Raw genomic sequence first — 25,511 nt, 5'->3', positions numbered from 1 at the left:
AAGAAATGCTCCTTTCAGTCTCGGCAGTGAAAGGCTATCGCTCAGCCTTAAGTCTAGCCTTCAGGCTCAAAGGAGTGGACATTTCTTCCTCGCTGGAACTTTCTCTACTCATACGGAGTTATGAACTTACCTGCCCTCAGTCGGAAGTGAGACCTCCTCCATGGAACGTGGTTCGAGTTCTCCAGTCTCTGAAGAGACCGCCCTACGAACCATTACGCCAGGCTTTAGATCGCCACCTTACTTGGAAGACGGTGTTCCTGCTAGCTTTGGCTTCGGCCAAACGAGTCGGTGAACTTCATGGTCTCTCATATGACATCACCCATTCAAGAGGATGGGGGGAGTTAACGTTCAGGTTCGTCCCCTGAGTTTGTTGCCAAGACTCAGAATCCGGGAGTGCCGGACCCTCGGTTCGACTCTTTCCAGGTTTCGAGTCTTCGTTCTGTAACCGATGACCCAAACCATCTCCTACTGTGCCCAGTTAGGAGTCTGAGGTTGTATCTTGAAAGAACAGCTGCAGTTTGTCCCCAGGTGCAAGTCTTGTTCGTGAGCACTGGGAAAACGAAGAGGAGGGTCACTATGAATACCATCTCAGCCTGGATTTGCAAGGTAATACACCTAGCCTTGAATCCTGACCTCCATCACGTCACCCTAGAGCACATGATGTCAGGGGCATAGCTACGTCCCTGGCCTTCAAGAAAAACTATTCAGTGACGCAGGTCCTGCAAGCTGGGGTGTGGAAGCGTCAGACGACCACAGCCCACTACCTGCAAGACGTGACACACAGGAGACTCGATACGTTCTCTACCGGCCCTGTGGTGGCTGTACAATAGCTGGTCTAACCTCAGGCTCCTTAATGGACAGGTAGCAGAAGGTTGAGGGCATTGTTACCCGGTTTTAGTCTGCATGAATGAAAAGGTTTGTCTGGCCCTTATTCTTTTCTTCATCCTCCCCTCTCTTGGGGAAAGCAGCATCCTGGGTTCTCTGCACAGCTGACCTCAAACCATTGCAGATAAACCATGCTTCCTTGTGTTCCTAGTATTAAGGTTAATACTGTCACGTCCCCATACCCTGACAAGGTGGTATTGGGAGAGTCCTAGCCTAGAATTCTATCTGAAGAACTCCAGGTCAACTTCCTAGGACGAGTCACGCTTCTCACCTTTACACACAGCTTATGTAGGCCGCAGCAGTTGCACAGCAATGCTAGCGAGGTGCAGGGACTCCTTATTTCCTGAGTACTTACACACTCAAATATTGAGTCCCCAGGCAAAGCCAAAGCCAGTATGGCAGGGACTTACCACCCTTCCTATGGGGTGAGTCACCCATATTAAATAGCGTGGTTTGTATTTCAGTTACGGAACAAATGACAAATTCGTAGATAATTTGTATTTTTCCTAACTATACAAACCTTAGCTATTTAATCAAACTTGCCTGCCAGCCCTGTCCCCCGTGAAGTCCTACCTCTAAGCAAAGTGAAGTATTCACAGGTGTGTGTGAGGGGGGGTAGCAAGCTACCCCTCCCTACCCCCCGCTAACTACCAGTGGGGTAGTAAACCCTCGTTAAAATTCTAATGGCTCGTCATTTCAGCTACGCCGAAGTAATAACCCATATTAAATAGCTAAAGTTTGTATAGTTAGGAAAATTAGAAGTTATCTACGAATTTGTCATTTTTTCCCCAAAAAAAACTGCTCTGCTAATTTAAGGGTGTGTCTTATGACGCATGAAATACTGTAATTAAGTACTGTACTTTTCATGAATGCATATTAATATAAGTGTCTGCTTTCTATAAAGTGATAGTATGTGATAAGTACTTTCAAGTAAAAGTTCTAAAAAAGTTAATATCTCTAGATTAAATTCTCACAATATTTTCATCATTTCCCTTTACTTTGATGCTGCTATATTGATTACTGTAGGCATTAAGCTGTTTGTTGTTTTAGATACTGTATTTTGTTACAAATATATTCTATAAATCTGACTTAGAAGCTTGTATAGATTAGAATAATGCTTATAATACAGTAAGATAAAGCAGAGATATTAAAAAACATTATTGAATGAAATTTAGAAGTAAGCACTGAATGAAACTCGTGAAATAAAGATTTTCGTTGGACCTTTCAGGAAATTGCTGGCGGGGGCCAACCCACGTACCTCATCACCAACTATGGTTTCACGATGCTGATGCTCTTCTACCTCATGGTGAGGGAGGAGCCTCTCATCCCGTCGGTGTTCCAGCTCAAAGCCCAGTGTCCCCAGAACATCCGGGCCGAGCACACCATCGAGGGTTGGGACTGCAGCTTCGGCCAGGACGTGTCCTCCTGGGCCAACAAGAAACACAACGTCACCGTGCTGGAGCTGGTGTGTGAGTTTTTCGAGTACTACGGGAAGAGCTTCGACCCCAGGAAGTGGGTCATCAGCCCCCTGGCCGGGCGGCTCCTGGACAAGAGCGCCGTCAAGGAGAGGGATGCCAAGAGGCTTCCTCCCTGCATGGAACAGTACTACATGCAAGAGACCGACATCCAGCTGGACACGGCGCTCTGCCTGCAGGACCCCTTCGAACATTCGTACAACATTACCAGGGGGCTGCAGGCCGGTCCGCTGACGGAGTTCCAGTACAAGTGCCGGAAGGCCGCTGAGATTTGCAACGACATCATAAGCCAAGAGCGGCCCTTGGGCCACCTCTTCGAGGAAGTGTTTATCGATGAGTCCATCCTGAGTTCCATCCAGGCCAGCCAGTCCCCTCTCCCTAAGGAGGTGGACATCACCCAGGAGGAGATAATCACCCTGGACGATGACTCGGATGAGGTGTCCCAGGGAGACGGGACTTCCCAGGACGAGATTGAGGTGCTAAACATGGACCCATCCTCTTTGACTGGCGCCAGCACTTCCAGTGCTAATGGAAAGCTTCCCAAGTGGAAAGCCGAGGAGGAGCAGGAGATTGAGATATGTCCGACCAACCAAGATGTGTCCATCGAAGAGCTCCAGCCAGGGGACGAGACAAACGACTCGTCGGTGGAGGAGATCCCGAATGGAGAAGCTGAGGAGACCGACGTCGAGGTAGTGAACGGAAATGGAGCCGGCGAGAAGAAGAAGGTCGAAAGTCCGCTCCTTGGGCAGGAGCAGGTGGTATCAAAGGCCATGCCTGAGAAAAATTTCTTCAAGTTCTTCATGGACTTCAGCAAGTCCCGAGAATTCACGATCACTTTCGACGGATGCATATCCGGCGGGAAGGACGTCATGAAGTCGGAAGACGACATCGGCCACGCTGCCAGTTCCCTGATTCACTTCGTTCTGCAGCAGTGTTTGAAGATGGAGGTCAACCCTACGGGCACTCCTTCAGAGGACAGGAAACGCAAGTCCCAGTCCCCAGAGAGGACCGGGCGGGGTAAGCGTATCAAGAACGCGGACGGCAACGTGGTGAACGTGGTCCCGGTTTACCGAAAGCTGTCGGAATACAGGTGCTCGACGGAGAACCAACTGTGGGTGGGAAGAAAGAAGGCATCCAAAACGGTTCCCAAGAAACCAAACACCAATCCCCTTCAGTACGAAATGGCCGTGACTGAGGCGCAAATGTCGAGCCACTTGGCCGCGAACGGGCGAATCGGCGGCGTCTCCTCGAATGGCCAGACTCTGGAGTTGGTGGTCACTCTGTGGCAGAAGCTGGAGAAGCCTTCGGAAGTGATGGTGACGGGAGACTCCCTTTCCAACAACAAACTGACGCAAGGAATGATGATGCCCCTGTTTTTATACCTGGCTTATCTAGCTCCATCTCTGCTGGAGAAAGTGTCTATGTATATTGTGAGAACTTCTACCAAGAGATAATGAATGCAGTTTGTTTTTAACGGGTTGGAGTTGACGTTACTCTTGTGTATGACGTACAAGACTTGAGATAATCTTTACTATAGGTTTTATGATATATGTCCAAACATTGAAAAAAAATGTTTTAATAGAAGAAAAAGGGGCACTAGTGAATATTTCAATGGTTACTATTGATTGAAAAAAAGTGTTAGAGGAAAAGTGTGACTCTATTTCGTTTATCAAACCTGGTCTATGATTGACACTCATCTCTCCTGACCTGTTCTGACCGTTCGTTGTTTTCCTGATAATTGCTGTTGTATTGTTGTTATAACAGTAGTCAAAATCTGCAACAAGTGTTGGGTTTGGTTTGAAGCTCTTCTGTCTCAACAGCAGAGCTCTTTGATATTGCAGTAGTCGATCGATTGTGTCCCACAGATATTTATCAAGTGACCTGAGAGAGAGAGAGAGAGAGAGAGGTTGAAAGTTCAACCTATGCAGTGTCAAACGGAAATAAATCATACTACCTTTATTAAAACACTTAAAAAGTTTTTTTAGCCTTCTGTATCGCAGCACATTGCTGCAACCTCTCGTTTAACTTCACAGGACAAGCGATGGGTTCTGCCTGTACTCGTAACAAAAATATACTAAAGTCAGGAAGTATGAAGACAGTAACAGAGTATGTGTGAGATTAGTCATAGCTGATGAGGAGAATAAAATTTATAAAACTATTTGTAGTAGTACCAACAATGTTTGCAAATATTAAGACATGGGGTGTAATAAAAGAAAAAGAAATAGCTATAGGGAACAGGTTACTACTACACCTTATTGTAGATGAATACTAGAAAAACAGGAATATGACCCAGTTGAAAATAGAATAGAGGATAAAAAGTTAATGCTTATTCTTAACATTATAACATCACATGACAAACGGCTAGTTAGGGAGGTAGTGGAAGACCAAATTAGGGAACTATATGGTGAATGCTAGGGAAAGTCTTTTTAGATATATGCAAAAAAATATATTAGAATTGAACAAGTAAGATCGTATAAAAAGCATAAATAAGACATGAATAAAATGTAAAGTGGTCTGTGAAAACAAAAGAAGAAAGCAGAAATGACTTAAGCTGAGGTTGGCCAAAGTAATTACTGTACGTCGGCTAAGGAACTTGACACTAAAGAAGCAGTAATAGTTATGAAAACGAGGTTAAATATGATAGAATTAAAAGAAAATTATGGAAACAGGAATAACGTGGATTGTTCTGCTATGTTATACTGTTGGAATATTAACTTTCGCCCTTTTCCAAAAAAAGCAAAGGGTGAAAGGCAAAAATAATGAAAAACACCCATGTATGCTCAGTTACGTTTATCATCACAAGTAGTAAAGAATGCTTATACAGTATATCTATCTTGATAATAAAATACTCACATTTGAAAAAGAAAATTAAAAAAGAAATATAAGAAACATGTCACTATGCGTTCTAACAATATATCAATTAAATGAAAATATTATTATTTTAGTGTTTAAAAGTATTATTCATATCCGAGAGATATATATTAAATTTGGATAACAAATGATCACCAACACCATTTCAGTTATAATACCAATTGAAGTGTTAATTAAGGACTTTGTATAATACTTAATATATAGTCAATTTGGTATTAATATTTAATTTTATGTATAGTGAAAATATAGATTACTGAGAAAGTGTTTATAAACAGATAACTGAACTTATTCCTTTATTAGACAATGGTAATTTGATTTTAAGAAGTTATTTAAAATATGTAGATATAAGGAATTATGTCCCAGTGGGAAAATGTTGGAAATCATCATTACAGCATTTTGAAAGGGTGCTAGATAAAACATATAAAGACGATAATATTTGGCTGGTTTCAGCGGTGCCCAGAACTGTAGTAGAACACCAGTAATAAAGAAAATACTAAAACTGAAAAATAAGAGGCTTTGTGTGTTGTCTAGTGAGGCAGATGATACAAGGCTAATCTCTAAAGTAAGGTCTCCAAAATATTTAGAAATCACTAACGTTTATTGTCAATGTTTTCATGATTTTTAAAGTACGAGCATTTATGTATTTTTCTACATAATCGCCATTTCGGTCGATGCATCTTTGTAGACGCTGTGGCAGTTTAAGGTCTGTTATTATGGGAACAATTGACAATTTTGGAGATAATTTATATTTTCCCTAACTAATACAAGCAATGTGGAATGTGATGAGGTTATATGGAGTTGGTGAAAGGTTGTTGCAAGCAGTGAAAAGTTTCTACAAAGGTAGTAAAGCATGTGTTAGGATAGGAAATGAAGTGAGTGATTGGTTTCCGGTGAGAGTGGGACTGAGACAGGAATGTGTGATGTCACCGTGGTTGTTTAACTTGTATGTTGATGGAGTGGTGAGAGAGGTGAATGCTCGAGTGCTTGGGCGAGGATTAAAACTGGTAGACGAGAATGACCGTGAATGGGAGGTAAATCAGTTTTTGTTTGCGGATGATACTGTACTGGTTGCAGACACAGAAGAGAAGCTTGGACGATTAGTGACAGAATTTGGAAGAGTGTGTGAGAGAAGGAAGTTGAGAGTTAATGTGGGTAAGAGTAAGGTTATGAGATGTACGAGAAGGGAAGGTGGTGCAAGGTTGAATGTCATGTTGAATGGAGAGTTACTTGAGGAGGTGTATCAGTTTAAGTACTTGGGGTCTGTTGTTGCAGCAAATGGTGGAGTGGAAGCAGATGTACGTCAGAGAGTGAATGAAGGTTGCAAAGTGTTGGGGGCAGTTAAGGGAGTAGTTAAAAATAGAGGGTTGGGCATGAATGTAAAGAGAGTTCTATATGAGAAAGTGATTGCACCAACTGTGGGGAATGAAAGTGATGGAGAGACAGAAATTGAATGTGTTTGAGATGAAGTGTCTAAGGAGTATGGCTGGTGTATCTCGAGTAGATAGGGTTAGGAACGAAGTGGTGAGGGTGAGAACGGGTGTAAGAAATGAGTTAGCAGCTAGAGTGGATATGAATGTGTTGAGGTGGTTTGGCCATGTTGAGAGAATGGAAAATGGCTGTCTGCTAAAGAAGGTGATGGATGCAAGAGTTGATGGGAGAAGTACTAGAGGAAGGCCAAGGTTTGGGTGGATGGATGGAGTGAAGGAAGCTCTGGGTGATAGGAGGATAGATGTGAGCGAGGCAAGAGAGCGTGCTAGAAATAGGAATGAATGGCGAGCGATTGTGACGCAGTTCCGGTAGGCCCTGCTGCTGCCTCCGATGCCTTAGATGACCGCGAAGGTAGCAGCAGTAGGGGATTCAGCATTATGAAGCTTCATCTGTGGTGGATAATGTGGGAGGGTGGGCTGTGACACCCTAGCAGTACCAGCTGAACTCGGTTGAGTCCCTTGTTAGGCTGGGAGGAACGTAGAGAGTAGAGGTCCCCTTTTGTTTTTGTTTCTTTGTTGATGTCGGCTACCCCCCAAAATTGGGGGAAGTGCTATGGTATATGTATGTAATACAAACTTGTAGTTATTTGTATTAATTGGCCCGCCATCATCTGTCTCCCAGAAGTCCTGCCGGCAATGAAAACTGGCGTCTCGCAGCTGTGACAGTACAGTACATATAGAGGCGGCTGGGTACCCCTTAGCCACCCCCTGCCTTCCCGCTAAGGGGTTAGGCAGGGTTGCCACCTCGCACTTAAAAGTCTAATGGCTACCTCTAGCTGCCACTGAAAGAATATCCACATAAATAACTCCAGGTTTGTATTAGTTAGGGAAATATTCAAATTGCCTCCGAATTTGCCATTTTTGTATAACCATGACGCACAATCATGCCGCCAGGTCGTTGAGGAATCGTGGAACTTCATCTTAACCTTGTCATTGCTGAAACCTGTTCCAGCCAAATGTTCTTTCAACTTAGGGAACAGGTGGTAGTCACTTGGTGCCAAGTCTGGACTATAAGGTGGTGGGTGATTATGTCCAACCCAAACTGTTGCAGGAGAGCAACGGTTTGACGGGCGACGTTGGGACGAGTGTTGTCGTGGTGAATGCTTGTGCTTCTGCTCAACATTCCTCTTTGGTTCTCAAATTACTTGTCAGTATATATTGGGGTTCTTGAAGCCATGAAGTCGACCAACAGTACCCCTTTTCGATCCCAAAACACAGCTTTCTCAAAGATATGGTCGCAAGATTGTACGACATAGTTATACAAAAACTGCCACAGCGCATACAAAAATGCATCCACTGAAATGACAATTATGTAGATAAATAGAAACATGTTAAACTTGAAAAATATGTAAACATTATTGACGATATACTTTTCAATAATTTGTAAATGTCTTCGAGACCTTACTTTTGGGATTAGCCTTGTACAGTGGAGCATATGTTTAGCTGTAATGAATCAAGAAATTTCTGAAGCAATGCCTTGAAATTAAGCAAGTTAGAATCAACCAAAGAAGGTGCCTGATATATTAGACAGGCTCTGGAAGTTAGAGGTAAATAATTTGTGAAGTTTTCTCTCTCTGTAGGAAGGAGGCAACTAATAACAAGGAATTTTCCGAAGAAGCACTTTGCACCTAAACAGAAATGTAGGACTGAAAATGAATATGAGTAAAACTTAAGATAATGTTCAATGAAAATACAGAGAGACAACAAATTAAGAGTTATGGACGAACCTCTAGAGACTGTTAATGAATATACATACTTAGTGTGAATCCCACAATTATAATTCATTCCTACGCGGATACAAACTTCCGAATCACTTAATTACTCACAGTCCCATTTTCTATGTGCTAAGAGGAGTCATCCCCCCTCTAATACAATCTGGACTTTTTAAACACAGGACTTACCCGGTAGTTATATATATAGCTTACGTCAACGGCAGAAAATTCGAAACTCGCGCCAACCGCCAGTTGGATAGCCAGGTGTACCACCCCTGCACCCTAGCGAGGTACCTGGGAACCATTCCAGTGACCCTCATATATTCCCTGCCGCCGCTAGCGGCAACACGTGAATTCTACTCCGTCATTACTGATCGTTTTTTTTGGTGAAGTACAAATTTTTTGCAGGTGTTGAGGTGCCAGTGATGGGAAATGAGAATGAGAGAGAGATTACAATAGATGAAGTGAGGAGAGCACTAGATGAAACGAGAGTAGGAAAAGCATCTGGTATGGATGGTGTGAGAGCTGAGATGTTGAAGGAGGGGGGTGTGACTGTACTTGAATGGTTGGTGAGATTGTTTAATATGTGTTTTGTGTTGTCAATGGTACCAGTAGATTGGGTTTGTGTATGTATTGTACCACTATATAAGGGTAAGGGAGATGTGCATGAGTGTTGTAATTCAAGAGGTATTAGTTTGTTAAGCGTAGTTGGAAAAGTGTATGGTAGAGTATTGATTAATAGGATCAAGGATAAAACAGAGAATGCAATCTTGGAAATACAGGGTGGTTTTAGAAGAGGTAGGGGTTGCATGAATCAGATTTTTACAGCGATTGTGACGCAGTTCCGGTAGGCCCTGCTGCTGCCTCCGATGCCTTAGAGGACCGCGGAGGTAGCAGCAGTAGGGGATTCAGCATTATGAAGCTTCATCTGTGGTGGATAATGTGGAAGGGTGGGCTGTGACACCCTAGCAGTACCAGCTGAACTCGGTTGAGTCCCTTGTTAGGCTGGGAGGAACGTAGAGAGTAGAGGTCCCCTTTTTGTTTTTGTTTCTTTGTTGATGTCAGCTACACCCCCAAAATTGGGGGAAGTGCCATGGTATATGTATGTATGTATGTACAAATCTTTGGTTATTGACTCCCGCTTGTTTTTGATCTCGCTTTGGATATTTCTTGATTTTGTTTGGATTAGATGATTTTTTACCTTTGCTTGTCTGAATTCTCTTAATTTTTTCAAAATGGCCACCCTCCCTATAACTTTTAGGCTGTGTGACTAGTGGGTGTAAGACTCGTATGGCTAAAGCCTCTCTTGACCCCCATTCTCTCTGTGTTGCATGTAGGGGTAAAGAGTGTGATTTAGGTGATCGCTGTGACGAATGTGTTTTGCTGTCAGAGCATGAATGGATTGATTTTGATAAATACAGGCGTAAACTTAAAAGGGATAGATTGAGGCGTAGTTCTTCTCGCTCTTCTAGAGATATTTCCTCCTCCCATGTCATTAATCCTATTCCTTCACCTGTAGTGGTAGATCCTGATCCCACTATTGCAATTGCTAATGAACCTTCACTAAAAGATATGTTAGTGGCGATTCAAGCTCTTGGCGCTAAAGTTGAATCTTTGGCTGCGGACAGGACACAGTTGATGTCCGACGTGCATCTTTTGAAAGGTGAAGGTGCAAGTGGAAGTGCAGTGGAGTGTGCGCCTGCTCGTGTCTGTCGTCCTCCTAGTCCTAGACCTCTTCCAAGCTCCCCAACCCCTGGGAGAAGGAATGTCGAAAGGCGAAAGGAGACGAGAGATCGTATCAAACGAGCAGACGTCCCCTCGAACGTACCTGTGGGCGCCTCCCAGGACGTTCGCCCTCACCATCGGAAAGGTGAGGTTAAGTGTTTTTCGTCGTCTTCAGATGACCCTTGCCTAAAAAAGGCTGGAAGCTCGCTTCCAGGCCTCTTAAGAGGTCCTATGATATGGCCTATCGACGTCCTGCTAGTTCTAAACCTGGATGCAGTCACTAGGATTCCCCAGAGCCTTTTGAAAGCCCCCCGACCAAACGTCCTTTTAGGACACTGGACATTTCCAAGGATCCTTCTGTGCACCCAGGACTAGGCTTTACCTCATTCCAAGCTCCCAAGCAGCCTTCAGACTGGATTTTGCCTTCTAGGCGCTCTGTTCCGTTTAGTGGTGAGGAGAACGTTATGACCTCATCGCCGTTTTCACAATGTTCGGATCCTAACTTTGTAATTCTTCAAGACATGCAAAGCAGGCTCTCTTCCTTTATGCAATCATACCAGCGCAGCGACAAATTTCGTATCAGCGATCGTGATCGGAGCAGTGAACCAGGACGTGTTTCCGAGCGGCCTCGTAATTGGGGATCGAAGCTTCCTGCTAGCCGATACGAACGGCCTTTAGGAAGCGATCGTGATCGTTCTCCTAAGTCCGCAGTCCACGGTTCTTTTATTGAACGCGATCGAGACTGTGTGCCTGTGCGTTCTTCTAAGAAAGACGTCGGACGTCCTGTTAAACAGGTTATTGAACGCCCTTCGACTCAGGCTCCTGAACTTCCTACTGAACAGGCTGCCGATCCTCCTCCGGTTCAGACTGCCGAATGTCCTTGCAAACAGGCTACCGAATGTCCTTTTAAGCAGACTGCCAAACGTCCTATCATTCAGGAAGTTTCGCTCTCCGCCAAATATTTTAGTGAGCGTCCTTCAGGTCGCGTTTCCGGGATGGTTACAGTTGAACGAGTCGCTGAACAACGAGCGGTTCGTAGCACCGATTGCTTGCCAGCAGTTGACGACAAGCGTGTTTCTGAATATGATCCCTGGTCATATTTCAGATGTTAGTTTGGATTACGAGGAGGAGGCTTATCCTTTTCAAGACATCGATGCGATTCATGTACAGGAACTTCTCGTCTCTGATCGAGCTGATCGCGAGCGTTCGGTTGAGCCGCACCCGACTCTGCCGCCTGTTACTGTTCGCAATGAGCCTATTTCTATTGCGGTTGGCAGAAGGAAGTAGAAGCCCTGCTTTCTCCTTTGGAGTTTGATGACGCTTCAGAAGACGAGGACTCTGTTTCTTTCCGTCATTCTGCTGATCTTAAAAAACTTATGAGAGTTTTACGGAAGAGTTTTCGGACTTTTTTGTGCCTATAGCTCCGCGCTCTCCTCTGTCTGAGTTTACTCTAGGCAAAGCCTCCAAGAAAGCCCGTTTTACTAAGATGGTTCTGTCACGTTCGTCCAAGAGAGCTCTTAAATTAATGGGTGACTGGTTACAGTCTAAGAAGGCCTTAGGAAAGACGTCTTTTTCCTTTCCTCCAGCTAGACTGGCTTCGAGGTCGAGCATCTGGTACGAGACGGGAGAAGTTCTCGGCTTGGGGATTCCTGCGTCTGCCCAGGGAGATTTCTCAAGCCTCGTAGACGCTCCTCGTCGGTTGGCCATGAGGAAGACCAAAATTTTTTGGTCCACTTCAGAAATGGACCACCTTCTCATAGGAATTTTTCGGGCTTTTGAAGTTTTTAACTTCCTAGACTGGATGCTGGGGGCCTTGGGTAAAAAAGTTGAGACTTTTAAAGAGGGGGATACCTCTGCCCTGGTCCATTTGATGTCGTGCATGGACAAGGCCTTGAGGGATGGCTCTAATGAACTTGCAGCTCTTTTTTCCGCAGGCATCCTTAAGAAAAGAGATCAACTTTGCTCTTTTCTTTTGCCGGGAGTGACTCCCTTCCAGAAGTCCGAACTCTTATATGCTCCTCTTTCTCCATTACTGTTTCCGCAAGAACTTATCAGGGAGATCTCTGCAGCTTTAGCTCAGAAGGCCACTCAGGATCTTGTCTCCAAGTCCGCTAGAAAGGCTTTGCCTTCCTCTTTTATCAGCCGCAAGTCTAAGGAAGATACTTTTCCCAAGTTTTCCCAGCCCTTTCGAGGAAGATCTTCTAGTAGGGGTAGCTCCAGACCTGATGCTAGAAGGAGTAAGAGAAGAGGTTTCAGGGCAGGGCAAAGCAGAGTCTGACTGCTTTCGCCTTCAGGCAGTGGGTGCCAGACTACTCAAATTCTGGCAAGCGTGGGAGAAGAGAGGGGCAGACCAATGGTCTATTCAGATCTTGAGGGAGGGTTACAAGATCCCCTTTCTAGGGAGCCCTCCCCTGGTCTCAGTGCCCGTGGATCTCTCTCCCAGATACAGAGAGGAGGCAAAGAGGCAAGCTCTTTCGAACCAAGTGTCTCTTATGTTAGAAAAGGGGGCCATAGAGAAGGTTCAGGATATCCGTTCACCTGGTTTCTACAATCGGCTATTCCTGGTACCCAAGTTCACCATGGAGACTTTGAAGCCAGTGCTAGCAGCAGTAAGGAGGGACGACTGGATGGTCTCATTGGACCTTCGGGACGCCTACTTCCACATCCCCATCCATCCGAGCTTCAGACCCTACCTCAGGTTCGTTTTCATGGGAGACGTCTTCCAATTCAGAGCCCTATGCTTCGGCCTTTGCACAGCACCTCAGATCTTTACGAAGCTCATGCTGAATGTAGCAAAGATCCTACATTCAAGGGGCATAAGAGCCTCCCTGTATCTCGACGACTGGCTTCTCAGAGCGCACTCTTACGATCACTGCCTGAAGGATCTTCAAACAACCTTGGACCTTGCGGAAGAACTGGGTCTCCTTGTAAACAAGGAAAAGTCTCTCTTGGTTCCATCTCAAGAGATTTTATATTTGGGGATGACGGTACGGAGTCAGATTTTTCGGGCTTTCCGTCTCCCTCAAGGATAGAGCAAGCCAAGTTGAAACTAAGATTGTTTCCAAGCAAGGAAGTTTGCTCAGCAAGGAAATGGATGAGTCTGATAGGAACCCTCTCCTCCTTGGAGCAGTTTGTCCCACTGGGAAGGCTGAATCTTCGTCCTCTCCAGTTCCATCTCAACAGCCATTGGGACAAAGAGAGGGACTTAGAATCGATGTCCATTCCTATCACGAACCCCAACAAAGTCTGCCTTCGGTGGTGGGAGGAACCAGACAAGTTCCAGGATGGTCTCGACTTGTCAATGAAAAGCCCAGATCTTGTGTTATGCCCCGACGCCTCGGACGCAGGATGGGGAGCAACCCTAGACAAGTTAGAAGTCTCTGGTCTTTGGACAGAACCCCAGAAATCCTTGCATATCAACCACAAGGAGTTATTGGCAGTTCTTTTAGCCCTCAAAAGTTTCAAGGCTTTAGTCACCAACAAAGTAGTTCAGGTCAATGCGGACAACACGACAGCATTGGCATACATCTCAAAGCAAGGGGGAACACACTCGATATCTCTGTACTACACGTCAAAGAATCTCCTGATGTGGGCAAGAGAGAGAAACGTTATACTTCTCACCCGATTCATTCAAGGGGAGAAAAACGTTATGGCAGACAGTCTCAGCAGACGGAATCAGATCCTTCCAACAGAGTGGACCCTCAACCTTCAGGTGTGCAAGAGCCTGTGGCGTCTTTGGGGTCGCCCTTGCATAGACCTCTTCGCAACCTCAAAGACAAAGAGGCTAGAGGCATATTGCTCCCCTGTTCCAGATCCAGAAGCAGTCCACATAGATGCTTTTCTATTGGACTGGTCCAATCTAGATCTCTACGCATTCCCACCTTACAAGATCCTGTACAGAGTAATACAGAAATTTGTGACATCCAAAGGAACCAGGATGACCCTTGTGGCTCCCTATTGGCCGTCAAGAGAATGGTTCACAGAGGTACTGGAATGGGTGATAGACACCCCAAGAATTCTTCCTCTAGAGCAGATCTTCTCAGACAACCCCACTTGGAAAGATTGCATCAAAATCTCCACGCTCTTCAGCTGACTGCCTTCAGACTATCGAGAGACTCGCTAGATCTAGAGGTTTTTCGAAGGAGGCAGCTCAGGCTATTGCGAGGGCAAGAAGGACTTCAACCATCAAGGTCTATCAATCTAAGTGGAAGGTTTTCAGAGAGTGGTGTAGAGTCAACTCTCTTTCCTCATCCAGTACCTCTGTAGCTCAAATTGCAGATTTCCTGCTTTATCTTCGAAGGAAGTGCAATTTCTTCTCCTCTACTATCAAAGGCTATAGGAGTATGTTAGCTACTGTGTTTAAGCATAGAAACCTTGATCTCTCTGGCAATAAGGATCTGCAAGAGCTTCTCAAGTCTCTCGAGACTTCAAAACGACGGAACCAAGATTCTCCAGCCTGGAATCTGGATATTGTTTAGAAATATCTCATGAGCGACAGGTTTGAGCCACTGGGTTCAACTGCCTTGAAAGACCTCACTATGAAGACTTTATTTTTGGTCAGTCTTGCGACAGCCAAAAGAATGAGCGAGAATCATGCGTTCAGCAAAAACGTTGGATTTCGTAATGGTAAAGCTGTCTGTTCCTTGCAGTTAGGCTTTCTTGCCAAAAACGAACGCCCTTCTCAACCTTGGCCCAAAGCATTCGAGATTCCAAATCTTACGGATCTGGTTAGAAATGAGGAAGAAAGAGAGTTGTGCCCAGTTAGAGCTCTAAGATGCTACTTGGAGAGAACAAAAGACTTACGAGGCAAGTCTGAATCTTTGTGGTGTTCAGTCAAGAAGCCCTCTTTACAGATGTCTAAAAATGCCTTGTCTTATTTTGTCAGGCTTTTAATTAAGGAAGCTCATATTCATTGTAATGAATCAGACCTTGGATTTTTAAAGGTCAAGTCTCACGAGGTCAGAGCGGTGGCAACGTCGGCAGCATTCAGGCAGAACAGATCTCTACAAAGCATAATGGACACGACCTTCTGGAGGAGCAAATCCGTGTTCGCGTCGTATTATCTGAAAGGTGTTCAGACTTGTTATGAGGTCTGTTTCACTTTGGGTCCATTCGTAGCAGCGAGTGCAATAGTGGGTGAAGGATCAACCACTATGTTCCCATAATCCCAATAACCTTTTCTTCTCTTGGTACTTTTAATTGTTTTTATGGTTGTTTGTGGAGATTGTGTCAGTCTTCCACAATCATTGATTTTGTCAGGTGGTCTTGTTTGTGCTTTGAGAGCACCCGGAATTGGTTATTGGAGGAGGTTCTGTCATGATGAGGTTTTGACACCGGTTTGACAGTCCCTTCGAGATCTTCAGCCCCCTGGGAGGATCGCTGGATTTCATAAGGCTAGCAGACATAATGAGGCAGAGTATCATTGAAGTCAGCTTCCTTATCAGGTACGAACCCTTAAGTTTGTTTTAATTAACTCTTAAGTAGAATTCAAGATATGCTAGCTGTCTCTAACCCTCCACCAAAGGTGTTAATCAGCTATATATATAACTACCGGGTAAGTCTTGTGTTTAAAAATTATATTTTCATTAATAAAATAAATTTTTGAACATACTTACCCGGTAGTTATATATAATTTTAGTCCCACCCTCCTCCCCTCTAGAGACTAGAGGCATGGAATATATGAGGGTCACTGGAATGGTTCCCAGGTACCTCGCTAGGGTGCAGGGGTGGTACACCTGGCTATCCAACTGGCGGTTGGCGTGAGTTTCGAATTTTCTGCCGTTGACGTCGGAGACGTAAGCTATATATATAACTACCGGGTAAGTATGTTCAGAAATTTATTTCATTAATGAAAATATCATTTTACATCCACACTGGAATACCCTTGTAGTATTTAGTGCTTTGTGTCCTTTCCTATTTCACTGTCACTAGCTATACTTTCATTATTTGTGTGAATTACAAGTGTGTTGTATTGTGGCTAGTATGACAAGTGCAGGATCGCCATTCGTACAATGATTATTGTACATGTACGATTATTTTTGGACCCGAAGGATGTACAGTAGTACAATGTACGATGTACCTTAGATAGCGTACGCTTTTGTACGATAATTTTGAGGTTTCCAAATCTAAAAGATATATGGAAAAAAAACATACATCCTTTTTTATTTTTTCAAGAACATTTTATGAAAATAGTTCTTGAAAATTAATACATTTATCAATATTTTTCATTCTGGTTGTTTTTGTGACATCGGTACTTTGTTCTGGTAATGAGGTTACTATTCCTATGGGACTGCAGGGGTGAGTAAAAAGGCAAGAGATTAACTAAGAGATTAACTCTAGGGAAGGAGAAAGATGAGGGACATGGTGCAACCCGAAAACAACGTACTCAAAGACGTTGTTTTAAAGATACTTTTACTATTGGCGGTTGTGGTGGCCGATGTGGTAACGTCCTTGACGGGTGAACGCCAGACTGGGGTACGAGCCCCGCTCAAACTCATTAGTTTCTTTGGTTTGAGAGAGCCTATAGGTCTATCTGCTGAGTCATCAGCAGCCATTGCCTGGCCTTCCTTAGTCCTAGCTTTTGTGGAGAGGGGCTTGGTCGCTGATCATACGTATATATGGTCAGTCTCTAGGGCATTGTCCAGCTCGATAGGGCAATGTCACTCTCCCTTGCCTCTGCCATTCATGTGCAGCCTTTAAACCTTTAAACTTGGAATTTTTTCTTTGAATAAGAATCAAGAGTTATACACTCATGTTTGCTACTAATTTACTTTCATTTAATCAGTTGAGACATATATTTTTATGTCAGCAGATTTCATTTTTAATTGTCGTCATAATCCATTTCTTATTTGATACTGAAATGATGTGATTGTTAGAGAAAGTTCACAATTAACCAAATTTTAAAGATCAGGTTCAGTAGTTATTTTCTCTCTCTCTCTCTCTCTCTCTCTCTCTCTCTCTCTCTCTCTCTCTCTCTCTCTCTCTCTCTCATTGATATGTTTTGGATTTGAATCAACAGTGATATGTTTTCGTACTGAAATAAATAATCTTGCTACTACACCTTACAATAATTCATTTTCACTCAAGAAAAATTAATTTTGAGTTTTTTTTTTTTTTTTTTTTTTTTTGTAATAAAGCATATTCATATTTTTTCAATATTAATCTTACCCGATGATCATGTAGCTGTCAACTCCGTTGCCCGACAGAAATCTACGGTCGGGATACGCCAGCGATCGCTATACAGGTGGGGGTGTACCCACCAGCGCCATCTGTGGTCAGGTACTCAAGTACTTCTCGTCAACAAGACCTCAATTTTTTCCTCTGTCGTGCCGCCGGCAAGACCTACATGGATACGCTGTTGATTTTGGAGTCTTTTGTTCACGGTTTGGTGAAGTATTTGCTCTGAAATTTAGCCTTCGCTGTACAGGAAGCTTTATCCTTAGCTTAGCAAGCTTTTGGAATTAATTTGATTCATTGGTTAACGATCTTTGCTTTACTTTGGAATTCCCCCTTGACTACTTCTGAAATTCAAGATGTCTGACCATTCCCAAGTTCCTAAATACAGGCGATGTAGTGTTAGGACTTGTAATAGGCGTCTTCCGAAGGCCTCTGTTGATCCTCACACCGTATGTTCCAATTGTAGGGGAAAATCCTGTCAATTGGAAGATCGATGTGGGGAATGTGCTGGGCTTTCGGAATTCGATTTTAATGAATTCCTCAGATATACACGTAGGTTAGAGAAGGAGAGAGATAGGAGGAGTTCTTCTCGCTCTTTGGATATTTCCTCTCCCCATGCCCCTCAACCTTTTCCTTCCCCTGTGGTGGTGACCCCCGAACCTGCTACGAGTGCTCAGCCTGCAATGGCTGATATGTTGCGTGCCATTCAGGCTCTCGGTGATAAGGTGGAGTCGTTGGTTAGTGACCGCAATCAGCTCTTGGCAGATGTCAGAGAGCTGAAAGCGAAGAGTGCAGTGGGAAGTGTTAGTGCTAGTGCTGTGCATAGTGTCAGTGTCAGTGTTGCGCATGAGGATACATCTGTGCGTGCCAGTCGTCCTCCCAGTCCGGGACCTCTTGCAAGCTCCCAAGCCCAGGGGAGAAGCAATGTCGAAGGACCAAAGGGTTCGGCAGGCCTTGATCGGCGCACAGATGTATCCTCAGTGGTTGCGGACGTATCTGCTAAGGATCGTCCCTTCCACTCCCAGACGAATGAGCCCTTACATTCCTCGTCTGTGGAAGAGGTTTCCAGGAGGAAACGGTGGACAAAGGTCTCACGACCGCTCAAACGTAAGGTCCCTTCCGAGCTAGTCCAACGGCCCAGGTGTAGCCACTGGGTCAGTTCGGACTCGCCGCAGTCATCTGATGACTGCACACCTCCCAAGAGAGGTAGAGTGGTCCCTCAACAGGCCTCTGCTCCAACCACAGTAGACCCTAAGTGGTCCATGCTGCAGACTATGCAGTCTCAGCTTGCGGCTTTTATGCAGGAGTATCAGGCAGAGAAGGTTAACACCCCTCCTCCTGTGAGAGCTCCTCCACCGTTGCGCAGTCCTCACTGCCAGACGCATGTTCTTGCTGCACCTTCTGCTTACATGCGTGAGCTGCCGCATCGGGAGTTGCCGGGTTCCAGCACTATGCGGCATTCTCCTCAGCCCATGCAGCATGCTCTGCAGACCTTACAGCATGCTCCGCATACCATGCAGCATGAGCCGCATACCATGCAGCATGAGCCTCATTCCATGCAGCATGAGCCTCATCCCATGCAGCATGAGCCGCATACCATGCAGCATGAGCCGCATACCATGCAGCATGAGCCGCATCCCATGCAGCATGAGCCGCATGCCATGCAGCATGAGCCGCATGCCTTACAGCATGCTCTGCATACCACACCGCATGCTCCTCAGCCCACCGCAGACCCTCCCTCACACCGGCCCTCTGCTTTTGTTGTTGCCAGCTCACAGTCTGTCCAGCAGAGGCATGATGATGGATCCGCAGGTACGCATGCACCCGTTCTGCAGGATTCAGCCGTTCAGCTTGCTGCTCTGCCTTTGCCACTTACAACTCAACTGTCGGGTGAGGAGGTTTCTGAGGATGAAGCTGCTCATCTAGATGATCCTCACTCTGATGTTGAAGGACACAAGTCTTCGCCACCCTCCTTAGACTTTCGCAAAGTCCTTGCTTTGTTCAGAGAGTTGTACCCTGAACACTTTGTGTCTGCAACCCCTCGTTCTCCTCCCTCCGAGTTTGCTCTGGGCATGCAGTCTACTGCGCCTGCCTTCACCAAGCTTGTTCTCGCCAGATCATCAAGGAGAGCTTTGAGGGTTATGGGGGATTGGTTGCAGTCCAAGAAGCAACTGGGAAGGACCTCTTTTGTGTTTCCTCCTCCCAAGCTGGCTTCTAAGTCGAGCGTCTGGTATGCCACGGGAGAGGAACCTGGCTTGGGGGTTCCTGCCTCTGCCCAGGCCGACTTCTCAAGTCTGGTTGACTCTCCCCGCAGGTTGGCTATGAGACGTTCGAAGATCTGCTGGTCCTTTTCTGATCTTGATCACATGTTGAAGGGAGTCTTTCGTGCCTTCGAGATATTCAACTTCCTCGATTGGTGTCTGGGAGCCTTAAGCAGGAAGACTGCCCCTTCTGACAAGGACTCAGCCATGCTGATCATGTCCAGCATGGACAAGGCAATACGGGATGGGTCTGGCGAGCTTGCGGCTTCTTATGTATCAGGGGTCCTCAAGAAAAGAGAACATCTGTGCTCCTTCTTATCTGCTGGTATCACCCCTTGCCAGAAGTCAGAGTTGCTGTTTGCTCCTCTTTCCAAGTGTCTGTTTCCGGAGGAGTTAATTAAGGGGATGGCTGCCTCTCTTCTCCAGAAGGATACGCATGACCTCATGGCTTCTTCTGCACGTAAGGCTAAGACCTTACCTTCCGTGCCTAAACCCTACCGCCCCTTAGCAGTTGATACACCTACTTCCAGGTTCATCCCGCCCTTTCGTGGCAAAACCTCCAGCAGAGGAGGTACCCGTGCAGACAGTCACCGTGGCAAGTCCAAGAAGGGTTCCAAGTCCACAAGAGGCAAGTTTTGACTGCCTTCCTCTCCAGACAGCTGTAGGAGCCAGACTCAAGACCTTCTGGCAAGCTTGGGAGAGCAGAGGTGCAGACGCTCAGTCTGTGAAGTGGCTGAGGGAGGGATACAGAATTCCGTTCTGCCTCAATCCCCCTCTAACTACATCTCCCATCAACCTCTCTCCCAACTACAAGGAGAAGGACAAGAGGCTAGCGTTGCAACAAGAGGTGTCGCTCTTGCTACAAAAGGAGGCAGTGGTCATAGTCCGGGACCATCAATCCCCGGGCTTTTACAACCGTCTCTTCCTGGTAGCCAAGAAGACAGGAGGTTGGAGACCGGTGCTGGACGTCAGTGCGCTCAATGCTTATGTCACCAAGCAGACGTTCACGATGGAGACGACGAAGTCGGTCCTAGCAGCGGTCAGGCAGGAGGACTGGATGGTCTCGTTAGACCTGAAAGACGCATACTTTCACGTCCCCATCCATCCAGACTCCCAACCTTTCCTGAGATTCGTCTTTGGAAAGGTTGTGTACCAGTTCCAAGCCCTGTGCTTTGGCCTAAGCACGGCACCTCTTGTGTTTACGCGACTGATGAGGAATATTGCGAAATTCCTTCACTTGGCAGACATCAGAGCCTCCCTCTATTTAGACGACTGGCTTTTAAGAGCTCCCACAAGTCGTCGCTGTCTGGAGAATCTCAGATGGACTATGGATCTGACCAAGGAACTGGGCCTCCTGGTCAATTTAGAGAAGTCCCAGCTCGTCCCATCCCAGACCATTGTTTACCTGGGTATGGAGATTCAGAGTCGAGCTTTTCGGGCTTTTCCGTCGGCCCCAAGGATCAACCAAGCCCTAGAGTGCATCCTGAGCATGCTGAGAAGGAACCGATGCTCAGTAAGGCAGTGGATGAGTCTAACAGGGACACTTTCATCGCTGGCCCTGTTCATCGAGTTAGGGAGACTCCACCTCCGCCCCCTTCAGTATCATCTGGCTGCTCACTGGATCAAGGACATGACGCTAGAGACGGTCTCAATTCCTGTTTCCGAAGAGATGAGGTCTACTCTAACGTGGTGGAAGAACAGCATTCTTCTCAAGGAAGGTCTTTCGTTGGCTGTTCAGACCCCCGACCACCGTCTCTTCTCGGACGCATCAGACTCGGGCTGGGGTGCGACATTGGACGGACAGGAATGCTCGGGAACATGGAATCAGGAGCAAAGGACACTTCACATCAATTGCAAGGAGTTGTTGGCGGTTCATCTGGCCTTAATGAACTTCAAGTCCCTCCAGCTAAACAAGGTGGTGGAGGTGAACTCCGACAACACCACAGCCTTGGCTTACATCTCCAAGCAGGGGGGGACGCATTCGAGGAAGTTGTTCGAGATCGCAAGGGACCTCCTCATTTGGTCAAAAGATCGAAGGCTCACGCTGGTAACGAGGTTCATTCAGGGCGATATGAATGTCATGGCAGATCGCCTCAGCCGGAAGGGTCAGGTCATCCCCACAGAGTGGACCCTTCACAAGAATGTTTGCAGCAGACTTTGGACCCTGTGGGGTCAGCCAACCATAGATCTGTTCGCTACCTCGATGACCAAGAGGCTCCCATTGTATTGTTCTCCGATTCCAGACCCGGCAGCAGTTCACGTGGATGCCTTTCTGCTGGATTGGTCCCATCTCGACCTGTATGCATTCCCGCCGTTCAAGATTGTCAACAGGGTACTTCAGAAATTCGCCTCTCACAAAGGGACACGGCTGACGTTGGTTGCTCCCCTCTGGCCCGCGAGAGAATGGTTCACAGAGGTACTGCAATGGCTGGTCGACGTTCCCAAGACTCTCCCTCTAAGAGTGGACCTTCTGCGTCAACCTCACGTAAAGAAGGTACACCCAAACCTCCACGCTCTTCGTCTGACTGCCTTCAGACTATCGAAAGACTCTCAAGAGCTAGAGGCTTTTCGAAGGAGGCAGCCAGAGCGATTGCCAGAGCAAGGAGGACATCCACTCTCAGAGTCTATCAATCTAAATGGGAAGTCTTCCGAAGCTGGTGCAAGGCCAATACAGTTTCCTCAACCAGTACCACTGTAACCCAGATTGCTGACTTCCTGTTACATCTAAGGAACGTTAGATCCCTATCAGCTCCTACGATCAAGGGTTACAGAAGTATGTTGGCAGCGGTTTTCCGCCACAGAGGCTTGGATCTTTCCTCCAACAAAGATCTACAGGACATCCTTAGGTCTTTTGAGACCTCTAAGGAACGTCGGTTGTCCAATCCAGGCTGGAATCTAGACGTGGTCCTAAGGTTCCTGATGTAATCTAGATTTGAACCGCTCCAATCAGCCTCTTTCAAGGACCTCACATTAAAAACTCTTTTCCTCGTTTGCCTAGCAACAGCTAAAAGAGTAAGTGAGATCCACGCCTTCAGCAGGAACATAGGTTTCACATCGGAAACGGCTACATGTTCTTTGCAGCTCGGTTTTTTGGCTAAAAACGAGCTTCCTTCACATCCTTGGCCTAAATCGTTCGAGATCCCTAGCCTGTCCAACTTGGTGGGTAACGAGCTGGAGAGAGTACTTTGCCCAGTCAGAGCTCTTAGGTACTATCTGAAAAGGTCTAAACCCTTACGAGGACAATCAGAAGCCTTATGGTGCGCTGTTAAGAAGCCTTCGCTACCAATGTCCAAGAACGCAGTTTCTTACTACATCAGGCTTCTGATTAGAGAAGCTCATTCTCATATGAAGGAAGAAGACCTTGCTTTGCTGAAGGTAAGGACACATGAAGTGAGAGCTGTGGCTACTTCAGTGGCCTTCAAACAGAACCGTTCTCTGCAGAGTGTTATGGATGCAACCTATTGGAGAAGCAAGTCAGTGTTCGCATCATTCTATCTCAAAGATGTCCAGTCTCTTTACGAGAACTGCTACACCCTGGGACCATTCGTAGCAGCGAGTGCAGTAGTAGGTGAGGGCTCAGCCACTACATTCCCATAATCCCATAACCTTTTTAACCTTTCTCTTGAATACTTTTATTGTTGTTTTTGGGTTGTACGGTCGGCTAAGAAGCCTTCCGCATCCTGGTTGATTTGGCGGGTGGTCAATTCTTTCTTGAGAAGCGCCTAGGTTAGAGGTTGTGATGAGGTCCTTTAGTATGGGTTGCAGCCCTTTATACTTCAGCACCTAAGAGTCGTTCAGCATCCTAAGAGGACCGCTACGCTCAGTAAGGAAGACGTACTTATTAAAGGCAGAGTAATGGTTCAAGTCGACTTCCTTACCAGGTACTTATTTATTTTATATTGTTATTTTGAATAACTGATAAAATGAAATACGGGATACTTAGCTTCTTTGTTAACATGTATACTGGTCTCCACCCACCACCCTGGGTGTGAATCAGCTACATGATCATCGGGTAAGATTAATATTGAAAAATGTTATTTTCATTAGTAAAATAAATTTTTGAATATACTTACCCGATGATCATGATTTAAAGGACCCGCCCTTCCTCCCCATAGAGAACCAGTGGACCGAGGAGAAAATTGAGGTCTTGTTGACAAGAAGTACTTGAGTACCTGACCACAGATGGCGCTGGTGGGTACACCCCCACCTGTATAGCGATCGCTGGCGTATCCCGACCGTAGATTTCTGTCGGGCAACGGAGTTGACAGCTACATGATCATCGGGTAAGTATATTAAAAAATTTATTTTACTAATGAAAATAACATTTTGTATTTAAAATCTAGAATTTTTTTGTCATTCAATTTAGAAAAGTGTGTATGTATTTATTAAGTAATTCTACCAAAATACCTTGAAATAAGTCATTTATTTCACGGCTTTAAAATAATTTATGGGTAAAAAACAATAACAATAATCCAGTGGAAAGTTTGGCAACCCTGGTCTAGCATCATGTGTTCGTGCCCCAGCCATGATGGTACCTTTGTGAGTCAGGTTGAATTCTATCCACATCCTGTTTGCCCCACTTGCCGTTCAATGGAATCACTGTGCGGGTACTGTAAGAAGTGGCCCTCCATCCAGTGAGAGGAGTATCGTTCTCTTCAAAAGAAACAAACTAAGTGAGATAGCTCTCCTTCTTCGTCTCCTTCCAACAATAGTAAGAAACGAAAGTTTGTTTGCGCAGCAAAAGTTATCCACCAAGCTGGCCCTATGTGTCAGGACCCCGTTGAGGTTCCAGTCACGAACTAAGGCCGTAATTTAATTATTGATAATTTTGTTAATTTTTTAAACCCCAGTGTTGATATTGTGCATAGTGATCCTGAGTTGGTACGTGTGATGGATCCTTTGGCCACACCCTCGTACAGAGGCAACCTTGTTGGAAGATCCTTTTTATCATTCTCCAACTCATGATTTACACCTCGTTCACCCAGGGGTCCTCGGCATCGATCTCCTCTAAAGAGTTCCCAAGACTTTTATTATGAGGCTGGATTTGGCTTTGTCCATACCCCAAGCCTTGGCCATGCCAAGCTGTTCTAAACCATTGATTTTTTTCTTCTCAACTTACTACTGCTGAGTAGAGTGTGACTAAACCTTAATTAGTTTTACAAGTTTTGCTTATATATGGTTCAGCCAGGTCAAATGTTACTAAAGAAAGGAAGAAGCATTAAATTGATGAAAAGAAGACTTGGAACAGGGCACCAACAAGTCTGTACGCTCCACTGTTCCCACGTGAGATGATGTCGCCCAACGTGCTGCCATTCCTACGCTCGATGAAATTCATCCTCACTAGTTGTTATGCCCACTCGTGATGATGTCACTCCACGCCCATCATTTTGACACAACAGGATATTACTGTGCAAAGTAGCCATGTTAACGTATACCATCAGTGCGCTACCACTTCTCAAGCCGTTTACTAACTGCACATCTTAGGAGATGCGTTGCATCGTCACCTTATTATATTAAAGTTCCCCTTGAATTTTACAAACAGGTTAGGTCTAATAATCCTATAACCACAAGCTTTTCAAGTTAAAATTCCGTTCCTTTACCAAAACCTCGCTCTTGTTCTTTACCTAATGTTGAAGTGCTTCACTCATTACGCGTTTTTCGGAACAGCAAGAATATTATCTTCCAGACGGATCATTCTTTCAGATACAAGGAAGGGAAAGGGCACTGGAATCTTTTCACCCCTTTACCATGATTTACACCTCCATCTGATGCAAATAACATCACTTCTTTTAAGAATCATAGACTCGCTAAATTGCCGGCTATAGAGAAATCCTTCTCCTCTCGTAGATCGAACTCAGAAAAGGAGTTCCCTACTTCAGCCTCGCACTCTGCTGCTATAGGCAAATACCTTTATAATGG

At 45.5% G+C, this 25,511-nt stretch overlaps 1 protein-coding gene across 1 annotated transcript in view; it reads left to right on the top strand.

Annotated features, from left to right (window-relative positions):
* The window catches only part of LOC137633586 (speckle targeted PIP5K1A-regulated poly(A) polymerase-like), a 388,889-nt gene extending 384,562 nt beyond the window's left edge, over window positions 1–4,327 (top strand). Inside the window, exon 10 of the mRNA XM_068365855.1 lies at window positions 2,114–4,327. Within this exon, the coding sequence (XP_068221956.1) occupies window positions 2,114–3,814 (1,701 nt within the window). The 3' untranslated portion in view covers window positions 3,815–4,327. The remainder of the gene's footprint in view (window positions 1–2,113) is intronic.
* The last annotated feature ends 21,184 nt before the right edge of the window (window positions 4,328–25,511 follow it).

This window comes from Palaemon carinicauda, chromosome 43, assembly GCF_036898095.1.
Source record: "Palaemon carinicauda isolate YSFRI2023 chromosome 43, ASM3689809v2, whole genome shotgun sequence".
Lineage (NCBI taxonomy): Eukaryota > Metazoa > Arthropoda > Malacostraca > Decapoda > Palaemonidae > Palaemon > Palaemon carinicauda.
This window is presented reverse-complemented; position numbering and strand designations above follow the sequence as displayed.